Below are 26889 nucleotides of genomic sequence, written 5' to 3' on the forward strand. Positions count from 1 at the left end.
ACCGACTGCTGTTACAAACCCCTAAACCGACAATTTAGTTTTGGTCTCTCTTTCAAGTGAGGTGGACCTGCCAACTCGTGTGCAGTCAAACACGACACAGCAACAGCAGCAGTGCGCAGTGGGGCTTCGCCTCTTGTGGTTTCTGGGGCATTTCTCGCTACGCAGCCTTGTAATCTTGTGGTATTGGGAGTGATTATACCCAGTTTGTTTATTGTCATAGTTGCCTCAGCCTTGTGACTCAAGTGTCCTCGGGCAGCTTTTCTTTAAAGCCACATCTTGAGCTTTTCCAAGAATTTTTAAGGGTTTCGATTTTTTTATCGTTGGTACTGTCTTGTTTTTTTTAATCAGTAATAACCTTTTCTCATTTCATTGCTCCCCAGGGCCACAGGCTGTTTGAAATACGTTAGCTGTTTGTTTATCAGCTCTTGACAACTAATGTGTTGGCTTCATGTATATTATTTATCACAGAAAAGAGAGGCAATTAAACGTGAACAAATTGGTGAGGAATAGCTACAGTTGAGCTCCAGCCTTCATAACAACAGATAAAGGCTGACATTAACATGAAGTTATGGAATGAGCTCATGGCCTCTTTAATGACAAATCAAACAGCTGCTGCCACAAGTCACTCTACAAGAATCCAGTCAGCAGAATAGATGGTCTTTTTGTTAAGATACTTAAAGATGCCAAAGTTTTTCGTTTCTTTCTCCCTCCCCCCGACCCCCCCACACACACCCCGAGCCGGTGTCTACAAAGTGGGTTTGATCGATGAATCATCTGCGAAGTCTCTACATCTGGTAAGAGTTTGGAAATCTGGAGAAGATGTTAGAAAGAAAAAAAACGGTGACTTGGAAAGAGAGAGGTACTGTGCAAGTGGAGTAACCACCCCGCCCCCCTCACCCCTAGACCCCCAAAAACAGAGCGTCTGGCAGGGGGAGAGAAGTGCTGAGAGTACTAAGCATCCCCCAGCCTCCATACTGCAGGAGAGTATAATCTCCATATGGTGATACTAGAAGGAGTAGGAAGATATCACTTAAAGAAGACAGCCATTACACTGCCATGGTAGTTGTGTAGTATAAATAACAGCCAATATTTCATTTTACCCCTTTACTGGCCATACTGTAGCCTAATTACTGACGCCTTTTCCTTCTGCTATCATAATAAACAATAGGAGTGGAAATACGTTGTCTAACAATCAGTCATTTTCCCTCAGGTCAGTAGTCTGTCTAGACTCTACACAACACTAAAACAATAGCCTCACCAAACGGATGTATTTATGTTGTTCTTTCAGATTAATTGGGAGACACGCGTTTCCCCCTTTTTGTCTAATCAAGCGGTCTGGCGACGGTTGTTCACACGAGAGTCAATCAGCGTTAGCTCAGGCAACTGTACTTCAATGCACCCAAGTGTGTGTGTGTGTGTGTGTGTGTGTGTGTGTGTGTGTGTGTGTGCGCGCGCGCACGTGCGTGCGTGCGTGCACATGGAGAGTATGTGCTGCTCGTGTGTTAACTGTGTTTCTTCACATCTGCGGTGTCTGCCGTGGCGTCGTTGGTCCTGGGCCCGAGTTTCACCCAGTGCCCCGGGGCTAGTGTAGACCCTTCCTCTAACCTCCTCCGCTGTTTGTTTGGAGTGCCCTGCCTCCCAACCTTCCCCCGGCCCCAAAACAGTGGCACGGAGTGGAGGATCACGCTGCACATGGCCCCAAGATGTGTACTTCTTTCCTGCCTTGCCTGCCTCGGAAAAACTTCACAAACTGAGTCACGCTCCCGCTCCGACTGATCTCAAAGGCTGGAGCAACTCCTTTGTTGCCTGGAATGTCGGTAGTGGTGGTCGGGGGGAGGTGGGGGTTGGGGGGGTTGGGTTGACAATCTGCAATGCAAACGGTGAAATATGCTGATCCATACAGCCACGTATTTTTGATCCCTCAAACGTGTTCTTCTCACCCTCTCTTGATCCTACGGTGGATCCGACCTGTATTTCTTTGTGTTATTTACTGCAGCCATAGCAAATTATGTGAACGGAACGGCTACGCATTTTGAGTATCTTTAGCAACATCGCGGTCGATAAGATACCGGATTTTCCTCTTTATTTCTTCTCCCGTTTGGCTCGTGTGTAAAACGTTGGCTTGCCTCTTGGTGTTACCTTTGTGTATACTCTGGCTGCTGTTGCCTGGCTATAAAGCGGCCCTTTATGGCAGGAAGAGGTGATTGTGTGTGTATGTGTGTGTCTCACTGTGTCTCATTGCGTGTCTAGCTTTTCTCTGGTGCAGGTTATTATTTGACTAGTTTATGATCCCTCGACGTGGACCACATTAAAGGCTCTTTGTCTCTGGGCCGAAATACGCTGGCCTCATCACTGACATCACTCCGCACACTTACGGCGAGCGAGCGAGGTTCACACCGCCTGTATCACCAACGATAAGGGTTGTTTCTCTCTTTCTCTTTATACTTTCTCTCTCTATCTCTGTCTTTGTGTCAGCTCTCTCCCTCCCACCCACATGGATAACTGCACGTTGAGTTACGAGCACAGTGTCTCCCAGGCTGTGATATCAGCCCCATAGTCCTTGGCTCCTCCCACGACACCCACAATGCAGCAATTTTTTAAGCATTTTAATGAGTTTTATATGTCAAACTGGCTAGGCTACATAGTCTAGCGGTCACGGGCGCTGGCGGTCTTGGAAATTTCAGTGGCCTTGGTGACCCCCCCCACACACACAGAGACGCACACTTTTCAATATGCCATTGCTACAGTCAGTGCTAAATGCAGTATCAATCAGATGCACACAATGACTGAGCCACTTGAAGACTAGAAAAACAGAAATGACGGCTGATCAGGAAATACCATAGATATCCAGTGCACACAGTGCGTTACTTCACAACTGTACGTGTACTGTACTGTACTGGCTGTGTTGTCGACTTGTTGTGACTTGCGTTTATGTCTCACCAAATTTGTAACATTGAAATCTTATGACTCTTCGGTTGCAAGATCAAACATTGAAAGGTTAATTCATGGACATTGTGTCTATTCAAATATGGCAATATGTGACCCGAGTCGGAACGATTTCCGAAAAACAAACTACACGTTTTAATCGCAAAAAAAGTCTCAGCAACCTCTGTATTATTCCTTTGCCTTCAAGCTTACATTGAAAGGTGATTTTGATGTAGCACGGCATGATTTGTAGTACTGTATGTAAATTTACAGTGGAGATTCTACTTAGGTGTGGACACTGGACAGCCTGGTGTTTGGTCAGTCAGTGGTCAGGCAATCCTAGACCGTAGGATGTCCTGGCTTTATGAAAGCTTAATGCAGGTCTACTTACAGTCTGCGATCATGTATCAAGTATCTTCACAGGAAGGGTGTCATTTAGGGCCGAGAGAGCTAGAACTTAGTACCTAACCCTACCAATCTATCTAGTGTGTACTAGAACCTAGTACCTAACCCTACCAATCTATCTAGCGTGCCTCCAGTTGAACTTAGTACCTAACCCTACCAATCTATCTAGTGTGTACTAGAACCTAGTACCTAACCCTACCAATCTATCTAGTGTGTACTAGAACCTAGTACCTAACCCTACCATCTATCTATCTATTTAGTGTGCCTCCAGTTGTAACCACTGATCAGGCTTGGTCGAGACTCGAGACCCCCCACGTTTCACACCAATACAAGGCTGTTCTGGGACAATCCTAGGAATATTCCTGGTCAATCAGAGTGTGCATGGTGGTGGTCCTCCTGGCTATGCATATGCCTTCCAAATTCCAAACCAACAGCTGGGAATGTACAACCTGTTGGTTGCGTTTGTACTGTGAAAAGGCCATAGGTGTTGCCACCTTGCCAAATCACGTGACAGCCTGTCACAACACAAAAGACACACACACACACACACACACACACTCTCTCACCTCAGCCGTATAAATTGACACTGAACGTAATTCATTGCCACCCAACATGGTTGGGTGGTCATAAAACGACAACAAACAACATAGCAATACCCTTAATTGATTAAGTATGCACTTGCGCGGCAGAGAAGAATGGCAGAGAGTGGCACTTTAAAACGTTCATCGATCTGCATCTTCCTTATGTCTCTACAGCAAAGTCCTTGATCAGGTCGGTAAGAATCCACTTTCTGCAGTAAGTCACGCTTAATGGACATCTAGGTGAGAAGATTAAGCGTCTCTCTTGAGCCATTGTGGATCTCAGCCCATTTTTGATCAGAGTCAACGTAGAGACGGAGAGAGCACCACTTGCATTTGTGGTGTGTGACATAAATCCATCAAAAGCCGTCGGCAACATGGTGTAATGGCTTGTAGTAAGCAGAGTAATCTAGTAAGAGAGTGGCGACACTAGGGTTGACTCCCATTGTAACAATGGAATGCGGAAGTGCTCATTCTATCTCAATGGGATAGTTCCAATGTTTGGAACTATAGCACAGACAAAGGCACCCGCTTTGTGGCGAGATCAAAGCGTGTCGCCACTCTCTTACTAGATTACTCTGGTAGTAAGTAACCAGATCGTTGCTGTTAGTTGGGCAGAAACCTCTTGTCTTCCAAAATATGCCTTCTAGAGACTAGCAGCAGTTGAGGATAGATTATTCAGGGACCCTATTACTGGTGCCTGTGATTCATTTCTGTCAATAATGTATCTGTTCACACAACAACCCACGAGAGGACTGTTGAAGAATGTCTCACAACCTGATAATTGACACACTGTGTGTTAATCTAGGTACCAAATCGATTGCTTGTTTGTCTATGAGTGAGACCCTTACAGGTCTTTAATTCAGCGAATGCACACAAATCCATTTGGTTCCATTTGTAGTTGTACACCATTTGTCCATTATTGGGACCTGGTGGTCCACTTAGATTTCTAGACAATAAATATAGGAGTATATTTTGTGGAAGGACAGGTGCTGAGGTGCGAGTATATACACCAAACCCTTACTGAGAGCAGGAGAGCCCAGGCAGCTGTCTGTGTCTATGCCAAGACGGGCTAATTGCAGTGGTGGGCCGGGCCCGGGCGGCGAGCCCTTTTTCCCCGCTAGCACAGTTTGCTCAGACAGGCCGTTTATGGGTTTATCACGGTGTCTTGTGGAGCCCTGTCTGGCTGACAGGCTAATGCAAAAGCTAATATTGTTTCAGGTGACTCGCCAAGCCACCCAGAACTCTGAATGCTGACCTAGTGCTGTTGTCACTTGACCTAAAGGACGTGGAGAATAGGGGCTGCAGTGTACAGTGTGCTTCAGGGCAACAGGTGACCTAAAGGACGTGGAGAATAAGGGCTGCAGTGTGCAGTGTGCTTCACTTGACCTAAAGGACGTGGAGAATAGGGGCTGCAGTGTGCAGTGAACTAAAGGACGTGGAGAATAGGGGCTGCAGTGTGCAGTGAACTAAAGGACGTGGAGAATAGGGGCTGCAGTGTGCAGTGTGCTTCAGGGCAACAGGAGAATAGGGACTGCAGTGTGCTTCAGGGCAACAGGTGGTGCATTTGTTACCCACCCGACATGTAGCATGAGCGAGCATATCACTTATTTTTGTTACTATTGTAATTTAAAAGTATACTGGTGAATTTTCACATTGTTTTATTCACATTTATTTGTTTATGGGGTGCGTTTTGGTTATTCTCTGCAGATTTCTGTTATGAGTCCGTCAGAGTTGTCTGGGACACTTTGTCAAGACAGATGATCTGCTCTTTCGACCCCTGTGGCCACCGTTTATAATATGCGGGGAGGTCTCGGTGGAGGGAGGGAGGGAAGGTCGGGGGGGGGGGGGGGGGGCTTGTGTCGGCAGGGAGGCTTCAGAGGGTCAACTAGGGTCTGCGTGTGGGTTGGGTTGGAGGTGGGAGTGTAACTGTGCCTCTCTCTACTCTCCCAACCCCCACCCCTCACCTCAGCTGCCCTCATGTTACGTTTCTCTCTCCACACTATGGACAGACTAGAGGTTATGCCGACCTTCGTGGTCACTGATGACTAGCAGTTCCCCTTGTGTTTGTGAACACGTTTGTGGTCACGGTTCAGAATAGGATTTGGGGCGCTAAATTTAGTCCCCCCCCCCCCACCCTGTCTTATTATGTATTCAAATGTTTGCACAGTATACCACCAACGGCTCAACCTTGTACTACTCGAGTACAATTGTCAAGAGGACTTGGAATTTCCAAAAGAAAACCACCGCACGGCGCTGGTTGTGTGCCCGGTGAGAAAAATGCGTGACGGGACCCCTACAATTGGTTCAGTGTGGAAAGTTGGCCCGACACGTAGACTTAAATTATTGCCCTCTTAATGCTTTTTTTGGGTCAAGCACTAGCTCCAGAGTGCCGGTTTCTGATCCCGCTGACTAATGTCAAACAGTCCTGCCCGTGTGGATAAATACAGGCATTCTAGCTGTACCATGCGATGGAATGCACCGTTTGAAATATCCCAGGGCTTTTGGCATCGGAGTGCTGCTTTGTAGTATTTGCCATATTTAATCATGGTCCCCGACTCTTGCCACTAATGTCTTTGAGAAGGAATAACAATGGGAGTATTCCGATACGGATTGGAGGGGCTTGTAACTCTGATAAGCTGTGTCATTCCAGTGCTTGTTGACCATCTGCTACGAAGTCTAAAGTTTGAGGAGCTCTTTGAAAGACGCCTGTCCCTGGTTGCGTTGCACGAGCTGAGCATACTTTAAGTGTAAAATCCCTACTAGATGTGCAGTACTAGCTATAGTAGATGTTTTTAAACTAGTGAGTTACTACATTTTGTTAGAGCACGGCTGTTTATGGCATAACCCAAACCAGTGCATAGACTGTTTGTTTGTTAAGTTAATGTATATACGCTGAGTCACATACTGTACAATGGTGAGAGTCATCCGATCCAGCGAAAACTGGTTTCACCTGTAAACACGCAGACGACTAAAACAGAGAGATACAAGTGTTAAAAAAACCCACCTCATTGCCATGCGTGCCACCGTTGCACGACAAAGTATACATCTTGAGTTTAGGTGGCTTCAATCTGTGGAGCATTATCCCACAGTTAGTGTTGACACACCCACACCCCACTTCCACACGGGACAGACAGGGAGAGAGAGAGAGCCTGGAGGTTGAGAGGGAAACGGACGTTATCAGCAACACCTCATACAGTAGGTGTTAAAACGCCGTGAAACTTATCTCATCTGATAGGCAGGAAAATGAATCTGGCTGAATGAGGCCGTTGTGTAAACACCTTCCCTTCCCTTTTGCCTGTCAGAGGTGACTCTGGGAAACAGCCACATGTGTGTGTGTGTGTGTGTGTGTGCCTTTCATAAACACACAAGAGGGACCGGCTTTGTTTGTTACCGTGGCCTTTGGCACCAGTACGGCAGGTTCTGCTCTCGATTGTGACTTTTTTTCTCTCTCTTCTCTTTTAGTCGTCTGTTTGTAAATTATTTGCCCCCTCTGGGCGGCCCCTGTTTCAAACTTTGCCTTTCATGTCCGTCCGTCCGTACGTTCAGGCTGCATACACACAGCCCTGTCTCCTCCTTTAACCCTCTTGTCATGTTCTCTGGAAAGCATTTAAAAAGGGACCCCTTGGAAGTGGCATCTGTGGCGGTTTATCTTGCGAGTCTGTCTTACAAGGGAGTCCTGCAGGTAAAAGTCCTCGCTGGGCCAATCTGTGCAGCGATCAGCTCGCTTGTTAAAACCCTATGATTGCCCTAACAGGCGAGACGACAGCCTTCTCCCTCGCCGGCCCCTCCTCCAAACACGTGTGTGTGTGTGCGAGAGTTTGTGCGTGTGTGTGTGTGTGCGCGCGTGCGTGTGTGCATGTGTGTATTCTGAATATACATACCTCCCGGCTGCTGCTGCTGCTGCGGCGGCGTACAGGAAAACCCTGTGATTTTTCACTTAGCTTCACCCATAACGAGGTAATTGCCTCCTGTTGCAGGGGATGGCAATTTAGCATTCTGGGTCACAATGGCGGGGAGGTGCCCCGGTGAGCGATCTCACGCACGCACGCACACGCACACACACACACACACACACACACACACACACACACACACACGCAGAGCACACAAGACACACACCGCTGTCAGAGTTGTGCCTGGAGGCCTGACACACGCTCTGCTATTATCTCGTCACACGGAGCGCACACGGAGAGAGAAGGAGCTAGGAAAGGGAGACTGTCATTATCTGCAATCAAGCAGACTGAAGGAGAGCGAGACCCGAAAGGGAAGGAGGCGGACTGGAGATGGAGAGAACTCACCACCATATTAAGCTGCGCTATAAAACATCCAATTATTCTGCCCCTCAAGGTCGGCTTGTCCTCCATTTGATCCTTAATGGAGTAATCTGTGGCATTTAAATTATTATTATTATTATTATATTTGTTTTTGCAAAAGTTGCGAAATCCCTTTTGACTGTTGATTTAACCCACGTGAGCCCTGTTTAAAGCCCTAACCACACCAGAGAGTCACCATGCGACATGCAAAGGGTTCTGAGTAGTTGCAAGGAGTTGCAGCTGGTGTGGTTTGGGCCTTATACCTCCAAAATACTAGCAAATTAGCAATAATATTGGCAGATCTACAAGGTCACAACGTGTTGCGAATCGCGATGTGACTTGAAATAGCAGATCTGCATGCTTGCCGTCTGTGCTTGTAGACTGCGATTATCGCTGCGTTTGAAAATCTTTGACAATTTCTTTGTATCATTTCTTATGACAAAATCGCCAGGTTAAAAGTGTATTAAATGGTGCCCAAGTCTCCTGTCCGCATCACCTCCTCACGACGATGCATTTGATCGAATGTTGAAAGTTACAATAATATCTTCGACAAAACATATCGAGTAGAATAAGCATAAACGGTGAGTTAAAAAATAAACATGCTTGAGGATTGATTCAGTATTATTGAAAGATAATTGGCAATATGTAAGTGCCGTCGATTTATCCCGCTATTACGCAGTGGTCTCTCTGAGTGAAGCTGTTATTACGCAGTGGTCTCTCTCTGAGCGAAGCTGTTATTAAGCAGTGGTCTCTCTGAGTGAAGCTGTTATTACGCAGTGGTCTCTCTCTGAGCGAAGCTGTTATTAAGCAGTGGTCTCTCTGAGTGAAGCTGCAGTGGTCTCTCTGAGTGAAGCTGCAGTGGTCTCTCTGAGTGAAGCTGCAGTGGTCTCTCTGAGTGAAGCTGCAGTGGTCTCTCTGAGTGAAGCTGCAGTGGTCTCTCTGAGTGAAGCTGCAGTGGTCTCTCTGAGTGAAGCTGCAGTGGTCTCTCTGAGCGAAGCTGTTATTAAGCAGTGGTCTCTCTGAGTGAAGCTGCAGTGGTCTCTCTGAGCGAAGCTGTTATTAAGCAGTGGTCTCTCTCTGAGCGAAGCTGTTATTACGCAGTGGTCTCTCTCTGAGCGAAGCTGTTATTACGCAGTGGTCTCTATGAGCGAAGCTGTTATTACGCAGTGGTCTCTCTGAGCGAAGCCGTTATTACGCAGTGGTCTCTATGAGCGAAGCTCTTATTACGCAGTGGTCTCTCTGAGCGAAGCCGTTATTACGCAGTGGTCTCTCTGAGTGAAGCTGCAGTGGTCTCTCTGAGTGAAGCTGCAGTGGTCTCTCTCTGAGTGAAGCTGCAGTGGTCTCTCTCTGAGCGAAGCTGCCTGCCTCAAGTCTCATGATGGGACGACAGGAAGAGGAATGTTGTGGTGCGTCAGGTAAATGTGTCCCCGGTCTCTGGGAACAAGCGGCCATCTCTCGGCAGGCCTGTGAAACATTCCTGGGCTGTCTCTTAACGTCTGGGGCGAGGGATGCCGGGATGGGAGGCAGGCAACTGAGAGAGCTGTGGGCTCCCTTTGTCTGTGTCTGCCTGAGCCCTGCGCGTGTGCACACACACACACACACACACACACACACACACACACACACACACACACAGACACACACACAGACACTCACACACACACACAGACACACACACAGACAGACAGACAGCGCTCTCAGTACCACCTCCTGTCTGCCCAGCAGGCTGAAGAGAAATCTGTGCAGTGTGCGCCTGTGTGTGTCACTACTCACTATTGAACAAAAGAGGGCATTTTGTTTGCACATATGACTCGATTTGATTCACATAGCGTGGGAACCTTTATCTGAAATGCAGGTGGCAAACCGTGGCATACTGTAATAATCTCTCTCTCACACACACACGCATACGCACGCATCACACACACACAGACTTGGCAGTCGTAACGCTATATCACTGGACAAATCACTTTCTAATAAGCCCGCTGTACAAGTAAAGTGCCAGCTATTAAATACGCTATTAGCCCTAAAGTGCAAATTGACTGCTGTGCAGATGAATGGCCTGCGGGCTGGATTAGGTAAGTGAGCCAGGAGAGAGAGACACAGTCTGTATCAATAGTATTGATCTGGCCCACTGGAAGGTTAGCCTGAATGGATGTACTGCAGAAACACTTAACGCACACTGAACAAGGCAATTTGTCAAGTTGGGGGAGAAAGAAAAAAAAAAACGCTGCCTCAGACAAACATAAAATAGGTGAAAAGTCACAGATGTTTGCTAGAATTGTGATTTTTGTGTTTTTAATCCGCCATCTATACTATTAACTGTACTATTTTTGTGTTTTTAATCCGCCATCTATACTATTAACTGTACTATTAACTGTACTATTTTTGTGATTTAAATTGTAAACGTACGCTTCCTACCTTCTTTCAGAAATCTTGGCGGCAACAAGTTGACGAACATCAGCGAAGACGTCTTTGCCAATCTCCCCAACTTACGAGAGCTGTAAGTACAAGTCTTTATAGGGGGTTACACATACTGTACTGTACATCCATACTGTATGTCCAATGCACACATACACGTAGGGCAGTGGTTCTTAAACAATCTAATGTCATATGTATTAAGGGCCTTGCAAACGTGAAGCGAGGAACGCAGGCTCCTCCAGGTCTGTTGAAGAGGAGGCGCAACAACGCAAGCCTAAACAAAAAGCTAAACAGAATCCAGGTCTAGGGAGTGCACGGGCGTGTGCACGTAACGAGCACGCGCGCAACAAATTCACGGGACCGCGCTCACGTAAATACGCTTGCGTTGTCACACCGCGACTTCTCAGAGCAAAAAACGCAGGTCTCATTGAAAATGAACTATAGGCGCGCTTTATTGCTCCCCGTTTGCAAGGCCCGTCAGGCTGCGGAAATAGTTTGTGCCAGTGTGACCCCCCCCCCATGAGAGAAGTTATGTGCTGTGCTTCAAAACAATTATTTTTAATTTCTATAGATAATAGCTATATAAGTATAATATAGGGTTAAAGTGGTTAAGCTGTTTCTCGTTTTGCTGGGGACCCCCCTGGGGGTCCCTGCGGACCCCGCTTTGAGAGCCACTGGCTTTAGAGAGCAGCGCCTGGGATATCTCACTTGAGAGAAGGCATGACACGGCACACTTAACTGGAAGATTTGGTTCACAAATGGTGTCCAAACACACCACGGTGCTGTGTGTGTTCGGCCATGTGCTTAGTCGCAGTCAAGTGATCCAGGCAGCCACTCAAACCACTCCTGTATTAAAGAGTTTGTGTGTGTGCGTGTGTGCGTGTGTGCGTGTGTGTGTGTGTGTGTGTGTGTGTGTGTGAGATTGTGCACGCGCTGTTGTCTGGGCTCCCGTTTTACACCAGTCCCTTTCGGTAGAGCTCAGCAGCATCGATCTGGCAGTCAGAGACAGCAAATCCATGAACAGCACGAACTGCCCCGTCAATTTCTTAACGGAACAACGTCCCTCTGTGCCTCTGTATTGCGGTGTTAGTGTCCCGTCTGAGTGGCGTGGTGTGCGTGCGCGCATACGTCTGCACAATGTTACAATACCAATACATCATCATGATCACACCGTGACAGGGCAAAAAAAAACACACTTTTGAGCAGGACGACGCACCAAAATGAAAACTCCCAACGCGTCGTCTTTGACACTTTTGTCTTCAATTATAAACGTGCCACCTGGTGCCCCTCTGACCCGCCACCCCTACATCCCGATAGCACAGCAATCTAGCGCATGTATCGCCTTGAACCGGGTCCAATTGAGAATAAAGTGGTGGTTTTCTATATTAAGCCTGCGCTCCACCACCCGATACTGTGGGCAACACTGGCCTTGTAAATATTTTATACGGTGAGGAGAGGGCCCGGCTCGCTGTCACTCAGCACTGGCACACGGGGGTACGTACATGCACGCGCACATGCGCGAGCACACACATACACACACACACAGACACGCATGCACGCGTGTGTGCGCGCCGAGCGGTGATACACACACTGGTGACATCTCTGGCAGGCAGGGCCCAACCGATCATACGCTTATGTCTACATCTGTTTTACTCCCGTGTTATTTTTAACCCATTAAGACCTGAGGACGATTCTTACAAATGTCTTCTACGTCCCAACAGTTTTCCGAAAGCCTTACGCGTCAGCGGTGTCAGCGGTCCTCAAACCTTTTCAAGTCAAGTCGTTTCATGCCGCCGACCCCCCAACTCAAAATAGTTTGTTCCAGGAAAACAGAAGCAAAGATTGATTTGAGTTAAAAAACGAATCGCTTTAAAAAACAAATACATACACATTATATTCAAAGATTTTGCACTTTTGCACTCAAAGATAGCAGATCTACAAGCTCATAACCTTTTTTGAATAGCCATAGCTAAAATCAAACATTCGCAGGTTTTAACCATCTGTTGGTCACTGTCACATGACTCATGAGATAATTTGTGCCTAATCCTTTGGCTCTGCGTCGATATGTGATGATGATGTGTCATATCGATATGTGATGATGATGTGTCATGTCGATATGTGATGCTGTGGAGATGCGTGGATATGTGATGCTGTGGAGATGCGTGGATATGTGATGATGTGGAGATGCGTGGATATGTGATGCTGTGGAGATGCGTGGATATGTGATGATGTGGAGATGCGTGGATATGTGATGATGTGGAGATGCGTGGATATGTGATGATGTGGAGATGCGTGGATATGTGATGATGTGGAGATGCGTGGATATGTGATGATGATGTGTCATATCGATATGTGATGATGATGTGTCATGTCGATATGTGATGCTGTGGAGATGCGTGGATATGTGATGCTGTGGAGATGCGTGGATATGTGATGCTGTGGAGATGCGTGGATATGTGATGATGTGGAGATGCGTGGATATGTGATGATGTGGAGATGCGTGGATATGTGATGATGTGGAGATGCGTGGATATGTGATGATGTGGAGATGCGTGGATATGTGATGATGTGGAGATGCGTGGATATGTGATGCTGTGGAGATGCGTGGATATGTGATGATGTGGAGATGCGTGGATATGTGATGATGTGGAGATGCGTCATGATGATCCAAGGAATCCAGGGGGTGAAATGTGATCGTATGACCCCACAGTTCAATAGTTACAGTTATAGGCCAAGACATGAAGCGGCCTGTTCTATTCCTTGAAGTTTCACGCCGATGATTGGTCTAAGCGGTGTGTGAGATTTAGCTTGCTCACAGAACTTGCGGCTCTGGCGGAGATCACAAACACGGGAATTATTGGCTTGAGCTCCACGAGGCAGATGCGTTGAAGAGGCATCTCCAATCGCTGGAACCACTGCTTAATTGAATGAACCCAATGTGATAAGGTTTCTCAACTGTCTGAGGGTTCATTGTTATGAGAGAGAGAGAAAGAGGCAGTTCGCAATGAATCAGTTTAGTCTTTGCATCAAACTTCAGAAGACTCTTCAAAGGAAACTCAAGGGCCTCCCACACCGTCTGTGAACGCCGCATGTCAAAACAGCCGCCTCCGTTATTGTCAATGAACCTATCGCACACCGGCGGCGTCCGACACGCGCCGACGCCTCGCCTGACGCTCCGATAGAAACCGTTGTGCACACCCGGTGTGTGCTGGGCTTTACATCGACTGTGGGTGCTGAGCTAAAGAAAAATAATTGTAGCAGACTCATACCATACAGATTGGTAAGATTGGTTAAAATAACCCAATCAAATGTCCTAATCGATTCGTTGCCACTCTTTTGCACCTCAGGGCTAACCTCTATATACTTGATGCTTATTATCTTATTATGCAATGTGTATGTGTATATGTTTAATTTTTCTCCTTGCTCTAGCAAGGAGAAAAATAGATGCTATTTTTTGTCTTTGGTCTTTGAATATATAGTGAAACTTTTGAACTAAAGTCTTTGCTTCCTACTAGCACAGCATATTTTGAGATGGGAGTCCGCTGCCAAATACATATAATTCTGGGGGTCCTTGACATGAAAAAGTTTGAGAATGACTGAAACACAAGTTTTTCAGCAAACTGTTAGGATTTAGAAGACATTTGTAGATTCAGGTCTTAATGGGTTTAACTCACTATACTGTTGTTGGTGTTTGTCCCTCTCTACAGACGGCTGGACCACAATGAGCTGACCTCCGTGCCAGATTTAGGACCGGCCGCCTCCACGATCCTATCGCTCTACCTGTGAGTACATCATCGGCCCACTTAACTCCCCTCATTCTGTCACCATGTCCATCTGGGCTGGCTGCCTGGCTGGCTGGCTGGCTGGGTGGCTGGCTGGCTGGCTGGCTGGGTCTGTGGGTTGTGAATCATGGCATCTCGGACGACGGGGTCTTGAAATAGTCCCTTCGACTGTAGGTCACATCTACTTTTACATCTGCTCAGTAAAGATTGCAATTAGTTGATGGCCTAAGTGCTATTAGGAACTTAGGGACTTAATGTTCTTGTTTGACCGGCTAAACTCGGATCAAAATTGCTTGTCCGCTCTGACTTTATTGGCGTCGGCAGCATAGAGCCATTGGGAGGGAAACTGAAACGCTCGCTCCAAAAGTTAACACACTCAGGCCCCTTTTTTTCCGTGGACCACTTGCCACCCAGCGTTTCTTGTATTCTTGTTTTACTGAGGTTAAGGTTAGGAATAGGGTTAGGTCTAGGCATAGTTTTACTATGAGGTTAGGTTTTGGAATAAGGTTAGGTTTAGTTTAGCATAGTTTAGCATAGTTTCACTGAGGTTAGGTTTAGGAATACCGGCTCGCGACCGTTTCAAGGTGCGAGCGTGTTTTGGGTCGAGCAGTCTTGTATTGGTTGGGAGTGATCAGTACACACTACACTCGACAAGCTTGACTAGCCTTGTTAGCCAGCCATGCAGCGCGGTGCTAGCTAGCTAGCTAGCTAGCTAGCTGAAGTGTCAGGTCCCATACAGCTCTTTCCTAGTTGCTTCCAGTTGTGAAATTCTGCCTGCAGGGCCTGCGTGCGCTGGCATTTCACTGAAGATTTACTGCCCTATTTGGGAACGGCTGGTGTGTGTGAATGTGTGTATATATATGTGCACGCTGCACACATGTGAGTTTGTGTGTGTGTGTGGGTGTGCATGCATCACTTCTCATTATCTTGTGTGTATCACAAGTATAAGCGCAGTGGCCTATTGACATTCTCTCTTTCATGCAAACACACACACAAGTGACACACACACACACACACACACACACACACACACACACACTATGACCACGGCCTGCCCGTCTAATCTGTCTGTGAGGTCTCATTGTTGTGGGGGTCTGAGACGTTGTGTTGCCTTGTCATGTGTACCGCCAGAACATTCTAGCTTCTCACTCAACCAGAAAAGACGTTGCGTGAAAGCTCCCCCCTCCCCCCTCCACCCCGCGCCATAGCTTGGCTAGTGTGAACACTCCGAAACAGTCTGTGTGTATTTTCTTTCACGCCTTGCTAGCACAACCGACCGACTCCCCCCGCGATATTAAAGCATGCAGCTGCCGGCTCCTGTGAAGTGGCTCATCGGCGTATCATTTTCAGCGACGGGCTTAGTGACGGTCATGCCCCGGCCTCTCCCTGTGTGTCATCTGCCCGATGCGCGGGATTTATCATCGGGCCGCCCGCGGGGCCAAGAATGCTGCCCTCAGCACTTATTGTCTGCTGTTGGGAAGGCCAGGTTCCATTGAGCAACACTTTGCACCACTCTCTCTCTCGTCAAGCTGAACTCATGACGGCCTGTCAAAGCGTGGATCGATTGAGTGAGAGTTTGGAAGAGTTTTTCTTTGTTTGTTTTTTCGGCGGTACGTTGTGGAGAGGTGACTCCCACCAGAGTGAGGTTCACCTTTCACCTTGCAGGAAGATCTGCACTTGCTCTCTGTTCTCCTCTGTCCGCTAACAGGACGGTTGGGGTCTTTTTTTGGCCTGTTGCTATGGGAAGACCCGATGGGGAGGGAGAGAGAGAGAGAGGAGGTGGGGATAGAGGGGAGGGTCCTATCTTTACAAAGCTACACAGCTGAAATGCCCCTCGGAACACCCTCGCAGCTGCGGCTCTCCGTCAAGTGGCTTTACTGTAAACCAGGGCGAGGGAGGGGGATCGGGGGGGGGGGGGGGACTGGGGGGACTGGGTCACAGTGACATGAGTGACATCACCTCGGTTACTGTAGGAAGGGGTTGGGGGGGCTGCGGCAGGAGAAGAGGTGAGGGGGGGAGGGGGGAGAGTTGGCCTCCAGCTCAGGTTCATGCAACCCCCCCAACCCCCCTCACCAACCTCCACTATCCCCAAGCCCTCCCTTTCCTTGTGTGTGCGTGTGTGTGCATGTGTGTGCACATTTGTGTGCACGTGTGTGTATGTGCGTGCGCATGCGTGCGTGTGTGTGTGTGTGTGTGTGCCTGTGGCCTGTGTGTGTGTGTGTGTGCGCTCGCGTACCTTGGCAGAGGCAGTGCAGTGCGTGCGGAATTCCTGCGCCGTTGGTCGGAGAGCCGCTGGAATGTGGTCTGACTGCAGGTCTGTGTGAGACAGTGGTTCCACAGACACACAGACACTCAGACGGACAGACAGAGGGAGTCTTTCTTCCGGGCCCCGACCAGATCCAGTCCTGGCCCAGACTGACTCGAGTCCTTCCAGAATGCCGGGGCGTCCGGCGCTGAATGCCGCCGAGTGTCTTCTGACCGAAGGATGCCACCCCGGCAGCCTTGTGCCTCGCCGCGTGCGGCGTGTCACGCACCCGGCTGGCAACTGCTAACAAGATGGTGGCTGTGAGATGCACTGTGGACTAGAGTATAGCAGGGCTGTCTAATGCAGGGCTTCTCAACGCTCTGGGGACCCCCGGAAATGCTTTGGCCATGTCTCTGGCGACCCCCGGAAATGCTTTGGCCATGTCTCTGGGGACCCCCGGAAATGCTTTGGCCATGTCTCTGGGGACCCCCGGAAATGCTTTGGCCATGTCTCGCGGGGCCCTATTTAAGCCAAGGTGCCTGGACTGCTAAACCAAAATAGTGGACTTTCTAAGTCCTTTTTCCTGCCGCCCCTCCCTCCCTCCGTTCCCTATAGATCTCTTCCTGCTCTGAACGGTGACCTAACTCCTTCTCTCCTTCTCTCCTCCTCTGAACGGTGACCTAACTCCTTCTCTCCTCCTCTGAACGGTGACCTAACTCCTTCTCTCCTCCTCTGAACGGTGACCTAACTCCTTCTCTCCTTCTCTCCTCCTCTGAACGGTGACCTAACTCCTTCTCTCCTTCTCTCCTCCTCTGAACGGTGACCTAACTCCTTCTCTCCTCCTCTGAACGGTGACCTAACTCCTTCTCTCCTCCTCTGAACGGTGACCTAACTCCTTCTCTCCTCCTCTGAACGGTGACCTAACTCCTTCTCTCCTCCTCTGAACGGTGACCTAACTCCTTCTCTCCTTCACCCCCTCCTTCCGCTCCCCCGCAGCTCCTTCTCACCTCCTTCTCACCTCCTCGCTCCCTGTCCTTTGATCTGCTCTTGTGCAGTTCATCAGGGCAGTGATAAGCCAATGAGCAGTGGCCCTGCAGTGATAAGCCAATGAGCAGTGGCCCTGCAGTGATAAGCCAATGGGCAGTGGCCCTGCAGTGATAAGCCAATGGGCAGTGGCCCTGCAGTGATAAGCCAATGGGCAGTGGCCCTGCAGCGAGCACTTCATCCTATTAATCTGTGTGGACTAGACAGTGTCGCGGCGATGCACGTCACGCTGGGTCCTTTGGCAGCCAATCGGCGCTCTTTGATCGGATTGGCCACCAACCAACCGGGGGGCTTGTTTCCCCCACGGGAAAACACTTTGTTGCTGCTGAGATCACAGGAGCTTGTGGCACAGGGACCCCTCTGGGTGCTTTGAGAGGGTTCCAAATGGACCCTTACACTCTGAGAGTGTAACGGTCTGAGAGTGTACAAATGGAGAGTGAAGAGAACAAATGGAGAATGTACAAATGGAACCATCACAGGCCCATTTGGTTCCATTTGTACAACCTTCAGAGTTATGGGGGTAGAGGTATAATATGTTGTACCCTTTCAGTTTTTTTGTTAAAAAAAAGAGTCAAGATGTCTTCGCTTAGGCCTGATAGCTGTTGTTTTGGTACAGCTGGTCTTGTTATGGTATAAAGCACCGCCACCGTTTATACAAGCGTCTCCGACTCCTCTTGCATCATACATGACTGATTGATCCAAAGAAAGATAAAACAAGTTCAATGAGAACCAATGGTTTGTGGCAAGACAAGGGAATATAACAATATAAATGTAACAATATAACAGCCACAATGAGACCAGTGCTCGCCAACCCAGCGTGAACTTTGCCGGCCCCTCGAGATCCTACCAAGAACGAATGAATGAATTGAACAAGGTTTATGAAACAAAAACAAAACATGGCGTCAAAAACTGGCCGTGGGGCAGCGGCGCACATGTCCCCATCAAGCGGCCGCCCCGCCCCTTCCACATCAAAGACCAAAGTGCAGGCGGGCGATGGAAATCACGTGTTCCTGCGGGACGGGGATGATCTGATTTGGAAATAATTCCTCTTTTGTCCGGGACGGCCCGGCTTCAAACGTGGGCGGACAATCCTTGCTCCCAAAGATCACACTGGAAAGTGTGGAGAAGGAACGGGGCCGGCTCTGCGTAAAGCAGCCCCTCTTCTCCCCCGACATGCACATCAAAAGGCGAGGTGTCAGAAGCAGCTTCCCTCAGACGGTCAGTGGGGGCTCTAATGAGATGTGGAATTAAGTGGGATCGGACCAAATAAAGACCCTCAGCAACACACACATCAAAGAGTGGGTAGAGTCAATTGAAACTCGCCGTTTTTTTTTGCACAAATGTCGCCGGCCGTGTGATAATCACAGCTTTTTTCCTGTTATAAACGGCCCCATTGTGTATGTGTGTTGACTTCAAACGTGCTGTTGTGAGCGATCTCTTCCTCCTTCTAGCGCTCTCTCTCTCTCTCAATCTCGCACGCAGCTGGGCTCTTATAAGTGTGGGATGGAAAAGGGGGATGTGGTGAGAATGAGAGATAGAGAGAGAAAGAAAGAAAGAAAGAGAGAAAGAAAGAGAACTTGGCTGGTTACAGAGAAAGAGAAGAACAGAGAGAGAGAGAGAGAGAGAGAGAGAGAGAGGCCAACATCTCCCACCAGTTTGAGACTGATCTGTTTTTCCCAGCGAAGGTCACCAGCTGTTGACCCCACCTCACCCGCACCAGAGCCTCTGTGTGTGTGTGTGTGTGTGTGTGTGTGTGTGCTGTGAGTCGGCGACTCATCTTTAACTATTTCCGCCACTGTTTATTCAGGTGGGCCGCTGTGATGTGACCCCTCCTCCTCCCAGACTAAGTAAATGGTTGACTGTGTGTGTGTGTGTGTGTGTGTGTGTGTGTGTGTGCGCGCGTGCGTGCACGGCTGCGCGCATGTGTGTGTGTGTGTGTGTGTGTGTGTGTGTGTGTGTGCGCGTATGTGCGTGCATGTGTGTGTTACGGCTGGAAAGGAGAGATGGACTGACCTTGTTTTGATGAAGATTGACTGGCGGAACACCTGCCCATATGCACACACACACACACACACACACACACACACACACACCAGATACAGCAAGAAAGAGAATTCTTGGCAATCAGTGAGCCGAGCTGAAGATTTAACGTTCTTTGTTGCATATTTTGTGGCTCAACGTTAAACTGTTGGCTCCACATCAGTTCAGCATATGTTGATTTAAAGCAGAAAGCCCAGGACTCGTGTCCAAGTCTCGCTCCCTGCCCCACGGGCAGGGAACGTGAACGTGACACACTGCGACACCCTCCCCGGCCCCGGCTTGAGAACCAGTGCGAGACTAGTAGTATAGTCTATCGTGGTGTGTGCACGTGGGGCAGGCGTGTGCACGAGAGGTCAGTAACTTTAGCCGGGGTGTCAGGACAGCTCTCTGCCAGTGCCCTGGCATGTGTCATACATGTCCGCCAAGCGGCAGGGCTTTCATGTGCACTCAGATAACACTGGCCCTGTGCACGCGCCCGCCACACACACACACACACACACACACACACACACACACACACACACACACACACACTCACAGGACAGAACCATGATATGCCCAGAGTGTGTGGTGTGCTACTGTCTCAGTCCTGTCCGTGTGTTTGTAAGTAAGGTTTGCGTTCGACTAAATTGTCTTATTTACCACTTGACGCTGTATTATGCTTCCCAAAAATAGCTAAAATAGCCGCTCTGCAAGCTTACTGTGAGTTTCTCACTATTTACCTTGAATAATCGTTCATTAGTCGTGACCGAGGCAAAACTGTGAAGTAATCATTATATTGATTTAACATCATATCGCCCCAGGCCTCATTTGAGGCCACATTCGAGCGCGCGCGTGTGTATGTGTGTGTGCGTAGGGGTGGGGCCTGGTGGGGGTCCGGGTTACATATTTCTCTCTACGTGTGTGTATGTGCGTGCATGCATGTGTGTCAGCCATTCTCTTGCTCCTCCAAGGTAAACAGAGCAAAGTCACTGAGATTCTCTCTCGCTCTCTCTCTGTTCTTGTCAGCTATGTGGAATGGGTCCTGACCGTCCATACCCAAAATAGCCCAGCACAGATGTTGAGGGGGGTGGGGTGGGGGGGGGGGGGGGGGTACAGGGTTAGAGTATGACCCTCCATTCCACACACCCAGAGCAGGGCCAAAATAAAAAATAGGGTTGGGGGCGGTGCGGTGTGGGGGCTTTCTTTATTCCTAAATAAATGATCCTCATTCTTTTCTCAGGCCTGCCGTTTGCCCCCAAAGCTAACGAGCCTTGGCAAAATGATGCCTTGAAATAACCTTCCCATGTGGGGCCCGGCCCGGCCTGGCCTGCTCCTGGTGTCTGAAGGGAACCGCTGTGTGTTTTAGTGCCGCTGCTCACTTTGGGCATTTCTGAAGCATGTCCCGTCGGGAGGACATATTCTGAGATGACGGGTGCTATTCTGGGCTCATCCTGTCTTTAAATGACAGCTGGCTATATTTCTGCATTTTTGCCAGAAAGCCAGTGTTGACCCTGGCAGAATACCCTGTTTAAGTTGCAGTTACGTCTATACATAGTATATAATGCCCAGCCTAAGTACACATCAATATACATTTTAATTAATGTGTTATTCGGGCCGCTTTTCCCAGATTACGTTTTTTGATCAAAACAAGCTATAAAAAACAAGCCCATAACTAAAGCGTTGTGTTACAAAAGCGTTACAATATGTGTATGTTTTGGGTGAATAGAATAAAGATTGCGGGACACTTTACAGAGCCGTTTTATACAGCAGTACTACGTCTAGCGCAAAAATGACAGCGTTTTGTGTTTTCTTGTTTTTAGTTTTGGTCTAAGCTGCACCTCCTGGTATGGAGAGACTTTGGTCTAAGCTGCACTGCACCTCCTGGTATGGAGAGACAGTTTGCAATAGTTTGGGGCGGTGTGGCGACCAGAACTTTAGGACACCTGAAATCATCCAAAGTCGGGACCCCACAGTCTGAAGTAGTCTGTTTGGTGGAGAGCTACCTTAAAGCCATGGTGCTCCTGGGATACTGCTGATCCAACAAGCTCAGAAAGCAGCGTGGCACGTTGTCGTGAGCTTATAGATCGGCAAAATTCTGTGCGACAGGACACTGGTGCGCCACTACGTATAAATCAGGCATAACAGGTCCTAGTCCCGGAGAAGCCAACCTCTCTCATCCATCACGGTGTTAAGTGCTCTAAAACCAGAGATGGCTCAGTGACTCTTGGTGATCAATTAAGTGATGATTGGGTGACATTAATCTCTGTGGGAGAAAAAAAATGCTACAGGTGTCCCTGGGATTGTTTGGAGAGGGTCCAGCCTCCTCAAGTAGTTGTTTGCTGTGGGGGACTCCGGGCCACTTTGTTCTGTGTACTCTTGTCTTTCCCTCCTGAAAGGGGCTTACTAGAGAAGCTGAGGGAGGTTAGGTTGGGAGTATGGGAGTGGGTGCTGAAAGTGAGTGTGGGAACATTTATTTTGGAGGGGGGAGGGGTGGGGGCGGGGGTCATCTTTTCTTGAAAACTGGTTCGGTTTGTTTGCGAGCGCAAAGAGTTTGCCGAACAACTGCTCACTCACGTGCCCCTTTGAACGTGTAATTTATTTATTTCTGTATTTATTTATTTTTCCCCCGACAGACATCACAATAAGATCCGCAGCGTTGACGGCATGCGGCTCGGAGCCATGGCGTCCCTGGAGACCCTGGATCTGAGTAACAATGACATCACGGAGCTACGAGGCCACGGCTTCCCAGCAGGCCTCCAAATCAAAGACCTGTAAGTAGAGCTGTCCCCCAGGGCTCTGTACTGGGGCCCCCTTTCCTTCTGTCCCTCTACACCGAAATACCAAAACGCTTCAAATAAACTAAATAATCTGCAAGCTCTACACACTCTCACGTGAGCTTGTAATTCAACCCTTAATTCACCAAATTAATATTATTACATGTCCAGAATATGGACGCTAGGGCTCATGTGGTTAATTAAGGGTTTCCCCCCCACCTACTACCGCAGTGTCCATTCCACCCAGAGCTAGTAGTGTGTTTTAAAGACATGCCGCTGTGGTCTTCTGTTCTGTTCCAGGTACCTGAGCAACAACAAGATCAGCACGCTGGAGCTGGGAGCTCTGGACCACCTGGGCTCCACCCTGCAGGTCCTCAGGCTGAGCCGGAACCGCGTCAGCCAGGTCCCTGTCAGGGCCTTCCAGCTGCCCAAGCTCATCCAGCTGTGAGTACAGCATTACACAACGCACACCGCCTCAGGAACAACACAGCATTACACAACGCACACCGCTTCAGGAACCACACAGCATTACACAACGCACACCGCCTCAGGAACAACACAGCATTACACAACGCACACCGCTTCAGGAACCACACAGCATTACACAACGCACACCGCCTCAGGAACAACACAGCATTACACAACGCACACCGCTTCAGGAACCACACAGCATTACACAACGCACACCGCTTCAGGAACCACACAGCACTACACAACGCACACCGCTTCAGGAACAACACAGCATTACACAACGCACACCACTTCAGGAACAACACAGCATTACACAACGCACACCACTTCAGGAACAACACAGCATTACACAACGCACACCGCTTCAGGAACCACACAGCATTACACAACGCACACCGCCTCAGGAACCACACAGCATTACACAACGCACACCGCCTCAGGAACCACACAGCATTACACAACGCACACCGCCTCAGGAACAACACAGCACTACACAACGCACACCGCTTCAGGAACCACACAGCATTACACAACGCACACCGCCTCAGGAACCACACAGCATTACACAACGCACACCGCTTCAGGAACAACACAGCACTACACAACGCACACCGCTTCAGGAACCACACAGCACTACACAACGCACCCCCCCCCCCCCCCCACACACACACACACACACACACACAAAACTATAGCTGATGTCGTAAAAGTCAGCATTGTGGATTCAGTATGATGGAGGAGATGCTATCTATCGTCTCGGTCGGGTGGAAACCAAAAAACTGTTACTTTTCAGGATTCAAATACAAATAAAATTGCAAAAGTAGCAGATCGACAAGTTCAAAATGTGTCGCTTTGCTTCACGCCAGGTTTTAGCTTTTGCGAAAAAAAGTTAAAAAGACCTAAATAAGAGCTTTGTGCCTGACAGCGACGATATGTTGGTTTAGTTTGTGTGCGCTTCACGCTGCACTGAGCCCCGGTCTGCCAGACAGCCCGCGGCCCACCTGACCTGATTTACAGCCTTCTACCACAGTAGAGCTCCCCCGTCCCCCTGCAGCATACAGACTCTATCCATAGCTCAACACCTCCATTCTGAGGAAGGGAGGAGGGGGGGGAAGGGACACATGTAACGGGAATCTCCTCCATTGTGGCTCCAGCGGTTTCCCCAGGTGCCCATTGTTGGGCAGGTGGCCCCGGTGACACTGTATCTGCACTCGCTGGTGGCGAAAACACACCTGAGCACAAAAGAGCCTGTGTGGATGTTTACGCTCGCGGGGCTGGGGGCCCATCACGCCCCTCTCACACACACACACACACACACACACGCCAGGTGTGCGGCTTCATCGTTACATGCAAAACCGGCCCTTTTGATAAGGCCGAGAAGAGAGCTTTTGACTGTGGTTTCTCTCTCTCTCACGCAATTTGTCGTCCCAGCCCCCATGGAAAATAGAGGGACCTAAACCGAAGACTGTTGCAACAAGTTGTGTTTTCCTTTGGGTGATACTTATCTGAGTGGAGACAGATTCCAGGGAATCTGGCGCTCCTTGTTAGTTGGTTTAGTTGCTCCTCCAGGTGACTTCTCTGGGATTTATGTAGCCTTGGGTCGGTGCAAAAAGGGGGTCAGAGTTTGACCCTTGTTTGTATGGCTAGCGCTCAGCCTCAAACCCTGCGGGTGCACACACACACACACACACACACACACATGCACACACACACATGCACACACACGGCCCCATACCACAGGTGGAACAGATACCACAGTGGAATGCCCGTTGAGCCAGTGGTTAGTTGTAACCAAAGCACATGAGCCAACCCGATTCCTAGCGTTTGACTTAGGGTGTGATGGCATCGTGAGGGCATATAGCGTGACTATGCTATGCCCCCGAAACGTTGGCTTATCCCCAATATTAATAACCTTCAGTAATAACAAGTAAGAATTATAAATCTTATTGTCACGTCACCGTTTACAGGTGTGAAGAAGCGGGAGGAATTCCTTTCTATCGTGCACACTCCATCTCGTAGTTTCTGTGAGAGGAGAGAGGATAGAGTCAGGGCAGGAGAAATGAGAGAAAAAACAGAACAAGGAATAGAAATAGGTTAAAAGAAATATATATATATAATATATATATTAGCGTTAGCGTTGGCTATGCATAAATAGCAGATATACAAGCTCACAGCATGTTGTCACTTTGTGCTGTCCTGCGAGCTTGCACATCTGCTATTTTCGAACATTTTAGGGAAAGAAAGTGAATTGAAGTGACTGAACATGCTGTAGTGTGCATGTGGCGGTGTGACACGCTGCCACTTAGACCAGTCACGCATGTGTAGAAGCACTGCCATTCTACTTCCTATCGCAGCTGTTTGTTTACATTGATGATGACGTTGCACGTTTTGCCGTTTCCCTCCGTATTCCATGTTTACATGGAGACACAAGGCGTTTTTTAAAGATTTACGCTCTGGAAGGGGGCTTCACTTTGTTGCCGATGCACCCCCCGAAAAAAAATGTCGTTTCCGTCAGACACTTATTGGACTTTTGCGTTTGAAAAGATATGTCAGGGACCCCCCATAAGAGAAGATTTTTACAGCTCTAGTAGAGATTATCAACTCGTTTAATTTCAAGAACCCCCCCCCATGCATTAGGCTACCTTAGACCCCTTTTTAATGGCATTTCAATCTCTGAGACCCTCGATTTATATTATAAAATCAATGTTAATTTAACTCTCAGAGTTACAGACCCATAAGGGTCCATTTGGTTCCAAACTATCATTTAGCTGGGGGACCCCCTGGAACTCCACTTTGGGAACCCGTGGTCTTGTGTCTGTGCCTCACCTTCTCCATCTCCTCCACCCTCAGGGAGCTGAACAGGAACCGCATCCGCCAGGTGGAGGGTCTGACCTTCCAGGGTCTGTCCAGCCTGGAGGTGCTCAAGCTGCAGAGGAACAACATCAGCAAGCTGACGGACGGAGCCTTCTGGGACCTGTCCAAGATGAAAGTCCTGTACGTGTCGTTCCACCACCACATCTCAAAACATTCAGGCTCATGTGCTAGCTTGTAGATTGGCCATTTTCTGAATAGCTGAAGTGTAAAACAGGGTTAACGTGGTTAAACTATTTTGGTGGGGACCGCCGTGGAACCCCTCCTGGTGGACCTCCATTTTTTGAAACAGTGGTTTGTACGATACGATGATGTGTCAGAGAGCGGGCTTCGATTCCTGTCAAATATTATCCTACCTGTCAATTAATTTCGCACCGGCGCCCACATTCTCAGAACCACAGTGGTTCCGACTGTATTGGCTATTTTAATGTTATATATATATTTTGGCGTCCTCCTTTGATAATCGACAATTTGGACGATGTAATGGTCTCATTTTATATAACTTTTCTCTTAATTTGAGAGGTATTAAAAAGGTCTTAAATGTCCTTAAATTGGGATGCACACTCAGATTAGACACACCAACGGACCGACATGCCTGTATACACTTATACTGTATGTTGGTATGTTTACTGTTAAGTGAGAAAACAATGTTGCACATATTAAGTTTGAGAACATCTGGTCTATATGACTCTATGTACTGTATATGTATATGTCTATATGACTCTATGTACTGTATATGTCTATATGACTGTATGTGTATGTTCCTTACAGTCACCTGGACTACAACAGCCTGACGGAGGTGAACGGCGGCTCCCTGTACGGCCTGAGCTCGCTGCAGCAGCTGTTCCTCAACAACAACTCCATCGCCCGCATCAACCCGGACGGCTGGAAGTTCTGCCAGAAGCTACGAGAACTGTGAGCAGCAGCACCACGCCTCCGTTAACCGCCTGAACAATGTAGCAATTACACCGACACGCACATATCTGTCAGCAGACCGTGGTTAAATATGCTAAACGTGAGATAATGGCCGCGGAAAGG

At 48.6% G+C, this 26889-nt stretch overlaps 1 protein-coding gene across 1 annotated transcript in view; it reads left to right on the forward strand.

Annotated features, from left to right (window-relative positions):
• The window catches only part of lrig1 (leucine-rich repeats and immunoglobulin-like domains 1), a 53720-nt gene that overhangs the window by 7491 nt on the left and 19340 nt on the right, over positions 1–26889 (forward strand). Inside the window, exons 2-7 of the mRNA XM_080781696.1 lie at positions 10653–10724; positions 14350–14424; positions 22369–22506; positions 22810–22953; positions 25831–25974; positions 26623–26766. Of these exons, the coding sequence (XP_080637822.1) occupies positions 10653–10724; positions 14350–14424; positions 22369–22506; positions 22810–22953; positions 25831–25974; positions 26623–26766 (717 nt within the window). The remainder of the gene's footprint in view (positions 1–10652; positions 10725–14349; positions 14425–22368; positions 22507–22809; positions 22954–25830; positions 25975–26622; positions 26767–26889) is intronic.

The sequence above is a fragment of the Protomyctophum bolini genome (genome assembly GCF_963924005.1).
Source record: "Protomyctophum bolini genome assembly, chromosome: 2".
NCBI classification, from domain to species: Eukaryota; Metazoa; Chordata; class Actinopteri; order Myctophiformes; family Myctophidae; genus Protomyctophum; species Protomyctophum bolini.